The following is a 9,385-nucleotide window of genomic DNA, read 5'->3' on the forward strand; positions in this document are numbered from 1 at the left end:
TGTAGATCAGCACTTGTGAGTACAATAATGCTCTAATCCAAATAGGAAAGCTACCTGCTAAAACAGAGGTGTGATTTATCTAAACCAGCATCATGCTTTGGGTGGTGACTCAAAGAAAGATGCAAATTCCTACTTGTAGACACTGTCTCATGACATCACGTTTCCAACGTCAGCATCTAGCTGTTGTTCTACCAACTACATGATTTCATCTAAACAGCCAGCTCTAAAATAACTTCCTCAGGAGTCACCAATAGCTTTCTTTTGAGGTTAATCTTCTAAAGCAGGCACACAAACTGTCAAGCAATAAGGAACACAGTGGCGATTTGGCAGAAGATAAAAGGCCATGGACTAAACGGGACCGATTGCAACCACCCTGCTTTAATCAAGACTAGCAGAGATGAGAACTTCCAGCAATCGCTGCCCCTGTCCCAGCAGATGATGAAATGTTCTGTGGAAGTGTGAGATATGCATTCCTTCCCACACGGCAGTCAGTTCCCTTGGTGCCCTTAACAGGAAATCAGATACTCACGGACAATGCACTGGTTCCCTCCAGGCAGCGTTTTCCAGCCGGGACAGCAGTAGGAATGGAACCTCGAGCCACAGACATTGGGTCTGAAAATTAAAAACAATTTTTTTCCCCCTCTGTTTGTGTTCAGTGCCATTGGATAAATTCAACATGTACCAGCGCTGTAGGAGAGAAGTTGAATAACTTCTTGTGTGACAATTTGCCCAACTCCATTCCCTCGCTGTGAGTTTGAACAAGCCATGTCTAATTCCCAACAAAAGGAGCCACCATGCAATCTTTTAATAACTGACTTCTGACCTCCCTGTGCAGAATGGTTTAGGGGTCTGATCTTACAGTGACCCTCTTGGAATCATACAGAGGAGGGAGGAACTGAGGCACAGACAGGTCTACCCCGATACGAAGCCAGGGCATGGGGCCATACCCACAAAGTTAGATCCAGCCCGTTGGAGACCTGCACTTCCACGTGGGAAGAGAGAGCCCTGCAGAGCAGACAAACCTAGAGACCATGGGCAAGTGAATGTCACAATAACCTGGACAGGAGGAAGACATCTGTCCCTTGTGCACACAGCTCAGCTGTCCTGTTTATGCAGAAGGTGGACAAAGCCCTGCTCCTCCTTTCTGACTCTACAATTAAACTCCTGTACAATCCAACTTGTCCAGCAGACAACAACCCATGGTTTGCTTTGTCTTCATTTTTCTGTTGGGTGGTTGAATCGATGCCATGTAGCAAACACAGCAGGAAACCCAGCCTGAGCACATACCGTACAGCATCTCGTGCCATTCTCCACATCCACACATGAACCAACAGACCTCCCAAGAAAAATTCACAAAAGAAAACATGAAAACCACAACTCTATGTCATGTTCATACATAATGTTCATGTTTCCTTGATAAGAGAAGCAAAATATCAGATTAGTTTGTCAGGATCTATTGTCTAAATTGTCTATATCCTCATTCTAATTTTTACTAATTAATTTTTACATCAACCACTTCAGTAGATTGCCTGGGGCTGGTGATAATAATTATCATCATCACTGCACAGACAGCAGGGGATTATGTGAATGAATCAGCGTTGGCATTTTCTGCTCTGCAGTTTGAGATGTTTCTGAAACACAGAAGGTTCCACCTGAACATCAGGAAACACTTTTTCACTCTGTGTGTGTGTGTGTGTGTGTGTGTGTGTGTGTGACTGAGCACTGGAACAGGTTGCCCAGAGAGGTTGTGAATTCTCCATCCTTGGAGATACTCATAAGCTGTCTGGACATGGTCCTGGGCAACCAGCTCTAGGTGACCCTGCTTGAGCAAGGTGGTTGGACCAGATGACCCCCAAAAGTTCCTTCCAACCTCAACCATTCAGTGATTCTATGTTCACTGTAACTCATTTTATTGTGAAATACACCTCCACAACTACCAGCACATCACAGCTACCTGTAGAAATAGCTCCAGCTATATGATGCATGGGAGCAAATGTAGGGATCTGGCAGACTGGAGCAAGTTCACCACACAGGTCAAGTTCCTTCAGCGAGCCAGGAGTGGGGAGGTGGATGGTGCTGGGATGGCTGTGCACCCTGCACACAACAGCCAATCTCAGCAGCGCTCTGTAGGACCCATCTACCAGATCCCATCCTCGACTTTGGTAAGAACTTGTAGTGCTTTAGGGCAGCAGATTCCTTTCCTGGTTGGGAGAGGGTAGTGGATCCCAGAACATCCTGAACCAGTTACACATGAGTCTTCCAGCTTCAGCATGATTGCAGGAGATGCACCGGAGACACCAAAGACATGCAGCAAAGATGAAGCAGACATACACGTGCAGAAAATGCCCAGCAAACAAAGCAGATATGCAGAGCAGATGTATCAGACAGACAGTTGGACACACAGCAGTGACAGTGACGACGTGCAGAACAGACCCAGCACAGCAGACTCAAAAGAGGGACAGGGCAGCAGCGCAGCACGTGTGCAGACAGTGGGCAGATGTGCAGCAGACACGCAGCAGATGTGCAGCAGATAGGCTGCAGGTGCCCCTCTCCACAGCAGGAGATGTAGAATCCTGTCCCAAAGAAGAAGGAACTGGGCAATGTTTGCATTAATGATAAAAACATGGAGCTGGATTGAGAGCAAACTCTAAGGAACCCTCTACTGAGCAGTGATGTTGCCATGTAAAAGCAATCTTAGCTTCTGCTCTTCATGGTGACCAGAAAATCCCTGAGCAGCACAGACCATGCTGAGTGACCTTCTGGGCAGTGTAGGGTGCTGCTCTGCTTCCCAGTTCTCATTTTCCCAGAGCACACCAGACCAGTTCCTGGTCTTCTTTGTGTCCTGTGCATCTCCTGCAATCATGCTGAAGCTGGAAGACTCATGTGTAACTGATTCAGAGTGTTCTGGGATCCACTACCCTCTCCCAACCAGGAAAGGAATCTGCTGCCCTAAAGCACTACAAGTGCACTACTACTGCAGGAACTTGACCTGTGTGGAGGCTGTTGGTAACTGTTCTTCTGCATGACCTGCTTTTGCCCAGTGCTCTGTGGAACCTCCTCCATCAGCCTTGCAAAGAGAGTCAAGGACTCTGCTAAAACAATTTGGTGCTATGGTTGGAGATAGAGAGGAAATACGTATTTTGATTTCAAAAGAAACTATGTTTTCCAAAAGGCTGGGCATCTGTTGCTTCTCCAGTGCTTAGAAGTTAAAAGGAGACCTTGAATGCAGAGCTGTTTCTGCTGATATGGATTAAGGTTCTCTGCAGATGGGGGAACACCTTGGGTTGAAGTTCCTGGTTGCATTATGTTGGATAAAATACAAAACTAGTTAGTACTGCCACCGATACTGAAGTGTAAATCTCCAGTTAGAAGTAGACATATGTCTATGGCTGGCATTAACTGGGAAGATAAGGTCACTCTGAGAAGATGGAGGCTCTGTAAAGCCAAAGTCAGGCTTCCCAGTATGCAAGATGGATGGATGGATGTTCTTTTATTGATCTAGGACTCTCCATGCAATGCAGAGAGCTCAGAGAACTCCTCGGTAGGCACCAAATATTACAGTTTGACTTCCACCTGAATCTGTTTGCTGATCCCCCTTTTCAACACAGGGATGTGAACAGCTACGCAGGACAGGTCACCATTGACCTTTGTACACTGATGGTCTTCACACCCTGGGCTTAGCCTTGTTCAAGCCTTGCTGAAGATTAAAGAACATTATACAGCCATTTTATCAGACAGAATACCAAGAGGTTTTCTGTCAAAATGAGTGAAGGAAGAAGTATTTGTCATCAGTCCCATAAACTAAAACAGAAGAAAGTGGAAGTTGAATGAAATTGATAATGAAGTGGGGTTTTTTAACTATGGTGGCAAATATCACCTCTTTCTAAAAGACAATCAGACAAGGATTTCATCAAGCACCGCACAGGGATACTGGGAGAGTGCTGGGCACCCTGGTACACAGGAGGCTGAACTACAAGATCACAATTGTTCCTCTAAAACTCAATCTTTATAAGCATATGCTAAAAATTAGCAGAATTTCAAAACAAGACATGGGGGAGAATTCATTTTGAATGGATTGAAATTAATGGTGTCACAGAAATGACCTAGAGGGAGAATGAAATTAAGATTCCAAAGCAAGAACTCAGTAGGGAGAATGCTGTTTTGTAAGAAAAAAAAAAATAACATCCTCAGCAAAGTTGTGACAAAATTGCTTCAGCAGTTATCTCAGTCCTGGGAAATACAGGCTGGACACCCACGTTCTCATCAGCAAGGTGTGGATAAAAAAAAACATGTTGTTTAGTTGTCAAACAGAAAACTGCAACCATAGATTGCCCAAGGAAGTTGTGGATGCCCCCTCCCTGGAAGTGTTGAAGGCCAGGCTGGATGAGGCTTTGAGCAACCTGGTCTAGTGGAAGGTGTCCCTGCTGCTGGCAGGGGGGTTGGGACTGGATGAGCTTTCAGGTCCCTTCCAACCCAAACCAGTCTGGGATTCTATGATAGTTTGTGGTGAAGAGCTCCGAGGAATGGGAAGGTCAAGGAGAGAGGAAAAATCACTTCTATTCAATAAACTTGCCCACAACATTCTGATTATTCCTGATAATCAAAATCCACAGATATTTCAGGACTATCAAGAAACTTCACAACAAGCAGTCCTGAATTCAAAAATCAAGAGAGGTTTGGTTTTGAGCTTTACTCACTGTCAGCTTTGCCTCCTTGTTAGTCAGCAGTAGCAAGAAGATCTGATCCAGACACGGTGCAGACACACTGCTGAGATGGTGCTAATGTCGTGTGACTCTTCCGTCGGGTGTGAGAGCCGTGGAGATAGGAGCTGACACGCTGGTGCCAGTCCTTTCTGGCAATGATCTGCACTGCTGGTCCACCCTCATGGTTGAGCTGATGCAAAAATAGACCTGCCAACATGAGGCAGAGCTGCCCTTGACACCTTCTGTGCAGCCAAGGAAAAGGCTGAAAGAGTTCAGCTGCTAAAGAGAGCTGTGTTAATGAGAGTGAGCACGGCCAAGAGTGATGCTGAGAAAGGACAGAGAGAAGAGCAATGCTGGCCATTGTGTCCTCTTCAAATCATCAAATGGTTTGGGTTGGAAGGAACCTTTAAAGCTCATCTAGTCCAATCCCCCTGCGGGGACATCTTCAACCAGAGCCCCATCCAACCCTGACCTTGAATGTTTCCAGGGATGGGGCTTCTCCCACCTCCCTGGGCAACTTGGGCCAGTCTTTCACCACCCTCATTGTAAAAAATTTCTTCCTTCTATCCAGTCTGAATCTCCCCTCTTTTAGTTTTAAACCATTTCCCCTTGTCCTATCACTAAAGGACCTGCTAAAAAATCTGTTCCCATCTTTCTTTTAGGCCACCTTCAAGTATTAGAAAGGCCTCAAGAAGGTCTCCACAACAAACCTTCTCCTCTCCAGGCTGAACAACTCCAACTCTTTCAGCCTTTCCTCTTCAGAGAGGTGCTCCAGCCATCTGATTCTTTGTTCACTTTAAATAAACAGCAGGATTACAGAGATAAGCAGGGACAGAATAAGGCTGAATTTCAATTGATGGCACCAAATGTTGCCTGCTGGCTGTGGCTCCATCTGAGAATTGGGAGATGCTAAGAAAACAAAAACCACTGGAGCAGAGCAGAGCTGTGACTATGTGATGTGCAAATCCATGGCTGGTAGCGAGAAAAGCCTTCCTCCCAAATCCAGACAGAGGCATGAGCAAGAACTGGGAGCCAGTCCACACCACAAGACTGCCCATAGGCTGGGGGTGCCAGCCCGCCTGTGAGGACACAACACAAGCAGCATCTGGTTGTTGCTGCAGCAGCCTGTTCCTGTTAACAGCCTGGGAAAGACAGAGCCTAGAGCATGAATTGTTGCCTACAAGCTGAGCAAGCAGCCCAAAAGGACTCAGTCCTGACAATTATTGTCAGATGCCTCGTGTGACCCCAGCAGAATTGTTCTCATTGTGAAAGGTAGGAGAAGGCAGACAGCACAGCGTGTGAAGTCCAGGCTGAGAACACTTTGCAAGCTCAGATCACAGAATGGTGGGGTTGGAAGGGACCTCAGGAGATCATCCAGTCCAACCCCCCTGCCAAAGCAGGTTCCCTACAAAAAGAAAGTGTCCAGGTGGGTTTGAACATCTCCAGAGATGGAGACTCCACACCCTCTCTGGGCAGCCTGTCCCAGGGCTCCGGCACCCTCACAGTGAAGAAGTTTTTCCTTAAGTTGCCAGCCAAAAACTAAGTCAAGTCACCCTGAGAACCCTGCTCACCCACAGCTGTGTCCTCAATACATGCACACGGGTCTTTGTCCACTCCTCCAGCCATGGCAGAAGGAGTCCCCAGCTGGAATGAACTCCCCAAACCTTCTTCAGAAAGTTCTGCACAGTCACTAAAGGGCTGATTCGTGTAATAACAGCAGTGTCCTGCAAGGAGACTTCTCCTGCCATCCAGCAAGCCCCACAGCTAATGAACCCTTGGCTACACGTAGTGTGTCCTTCCCAGACAGCAGGAACAGCAGTCCAGGATTTGATTCCCAGTAAGCAGCCTCCCTCAGTTGTCACTGGCCTTCACAAGTGGTATTTCCATTCCTTCAATTAGAGGAAGACAGAAGCAAATTAAAATTGGTGGCTTGCCCGGGCTGGGGTAGTTCTCAGAGGTGCTCTTGTCTGCACAGGGATTGCTCCCTGGCTGCCCACGTTCTCCTTCTCGCTGGCCTCATCCAGTGGGATTCAACATATTAATTCAAGAAGAAGTCACTATAGTTCATTACTTTGGGCCAATTTCCTGCTCTTCTCACCAAGTGGAGACCTTTGTCCAGTGACTGAGATTTCCTGAGCTGTGACCCTGAAACAAGGCTGCTTTGGTGCATGCTCAGTGGTCCAGCAAATGCTTCTCCCACCTCATCCCTTTCTTTATGTCTGCCTGGAAAAGTTTGGTCTGGGTATCTGCTGCCTGAGCACAGGGACCCTTTTCCTTATTTATCACAGTTCTTTAATTACCTCCTTGATACAACCTAAAGCTGCTTCCTGCTGGGTGAAAACAGGTCCTTGGTGCTGTGGCTGTCTCCTGAGCACTGCCTGTCAAGATATTCCCTGCTGAATGGGAAAAGGAGTCTGAGCTAGGAGAGCTCATCCAGGATCTGCTGCACTGAGCAATGGTTCTTTGGACCAGTTTGAGTCTCTTGGTATGGGCAGAGATGCCAACACTTCACATCTCTTGCAGATCTTTGCTCTCTTGATGAGAAGAAGTCAAGGTTACTGAGTAAGTGCTCTCAGAAATTCATACTGCTTCACTTTGTGAAGTAAGACTTTGTTAACAGAAGGATGGCTTGTGCTTTCACCAGGTCCCAGATGTAAGTCAGGCAAGTGACCAAGCACAAATTCCTTTTTCTTTAAGTGTTTCAAACAAAACACTCAGTAAAAACCACCCCCCTACCCTGCCAAAGTACAACGGTGCAGACTAGTAGCAGGGCTGGAGCCCAGTGTTTTACAAAAGGGTGAGCAGCAGCTTTCCCACCAGCACATGGGATCAACACCTGGTGATTTCAGGGTGAGAAGCACCACAGCTTAATTACCCAGCCAGAAACCTAATAATCACGAGATAAGAGACTCCATCCATGATCCTGGTCCTCAAAATAGCAGGACAGATTCATCACAGGAGGAATCCACAACAGCAGCAGACCATGCCCATGATTAGGAGAAGCATGGCCAGCAGGTCCAGGGAGCTATTTCCCTCTCTTCTGCTCGAGCACAATCTCCTAATTTTAGGATTCTATTAAGCTTGCCCAATCTTCTTAATTTTTTCTTCTGTTCTTCTCTCTTCATACTCTCTGGGTATCTTGAGAGACACAAAAATCTCTCTTCTGCTCTGCAAATACATCCAGTTTGGGGTGCAGCAATTCTGACCACTTACACAGGACAAATGGAAACCCTTTGGCATGTTTATAGTCACTACCTTCCCTATTTTCAGGTTTCTTTCTGTCTTCAAGTTCCAGTGTAGAAATATTTATGGGGAAATCAAACCATCCAGCAACAGATTTGGCCAATTCTCAACATACTTCTTGTTCAGCTTTAGGAATGACCATCAGCTCTAGATTTCTCCAAACCATTCAGAGTTACCCTTTGTTGTAACTTCACCAACTCAGTGACAATTTAGCTAATTCCAGGCTAGTGAGGATTTTGGATTTGATACTGCAAGGAGGAGGGCTGTCTGCTATCCACAGAAGAGCCATTTTAGGGAAGAGACATAGAAGTTTCTTTTTTAGATTATCAGCCCTCCTTTTATCATGAAATTCATGCCTGTCCAAAGAGTCAAATAAAAGGAACGTGTTTGAATATCTGATTTTTAAGTTACCTCCAGCAATTACTCCACACCACTACATTCTCCAGTCTTTTATGACCTAAGCACGTGGCTTTTCCAGCGACGATGATCCTACCTCTCCAACCAAACTGGAAATTTTTCATATAATTCAAGATTCTTTTTAGTTTTGATCTTAGGCTGATTCTTTGCTGGGCCCCAGGGACTCACAATCTCTGACAATAACTGGGGAACACCATTGCAGGCATCAGTCACCCTTGGCCTCAGTGGAGATCAACAGGGGGACAATAATTACTGCCAAATGCGATAGTGGTTTTTGGTCTGGAGTCTCTCCACCCAAAGGGATTTGGGATTGTGTCATGGCGTGAGAACAGACTTGAAACAATGCTGACTTTTGGATCCTTGGCCTGGAGGGGAGCATATTTGTGTCCTCCTCATTCTTGACTTACCAGATCCCTCAAATCTACTGTAAGTATTTATTCCAGTGATTTATCAAGCCTAGGACTGTGCTGTCTGCATGTTCACAGCTTACTGCCCCTGGGCTCTACGTGTTCAAGTAACAAACAGTTTGACAAGTCATTTGCAAAGGAGAAAGCAGAGCAATACCACTGGAGGAACCAGCTGTTCCTAACCAGGAACCCCCTGTTTAATGTAAGGATAATGACTCAGTCCTGCAAAGGAGGAGCTTCATCTTTCCCACCTGAAACATCATCCTCTTGTTCTGCAGAGCAGCCCTGTTTAGCTTTCAGGAAGGAGTTCAAATCCCAGTGATTTCAATTATTTTTGGTTTTAAGAATTCAGTTTTCAAGGTGCAGAGATGCTAATTTGCTGTGACCACCAGTAGAAGTCACACACCTTGGAAGTGGTAAGAGCTATTTTGCTGGGTAATATCGCAAGCACAGAAGTATTGAGGCTTCAGCACATCCTGAAGTTGTTTGCTGAGCTATGGATCACTTTCTGGAGACTCTCAGCAATACCTGTAATACTCAACTCAGCTGTGGCAACAGAAGCATTTGACTCTGACCTCACCAAAGCCCCAGACTTATGGTGTTTCCCACATTCCT

The 9,385-nt window shown here is 46.1% G+C and overlaps 1 protein-coding gene across 1 annotated transcript in view; it reads right to left on the reverse strand.

Moving 5' to 3' along the window:
* LOC104528630 (fibrillin-2-like) overlaps positions 1–9,385 on the reverse strand; it is a gene marked incomplete at its 3' end in the record, with an annotated part of 108,565 nt that overhangs the window by 90,363 nt on the left and 8,817 nt on the right. Inside the window, 1 exon segment of the mRNA XM_010172688.2 lies at positions 530–612. Coding sequence (XP_010170990.2) covers positions 530–612 — 83 coding nt within the window.

This window comes from Antrostomus carolinensis, unplaced genomic scaffold (assembly GCF_000700745.2).
Source record: "Antrostomus carolinensis isolate BGI_N321 unplaced genomic scaffold, ASM70074v2 scaffold5527, whole genome shotgun sequence".
Taxonomy (NCBI): Eukaryota; Metazoa; Chordata; class Aves; order Caprimulgiformes; family Caprimulgidae; genus Antrostomus; species Antrostomus carolinensis.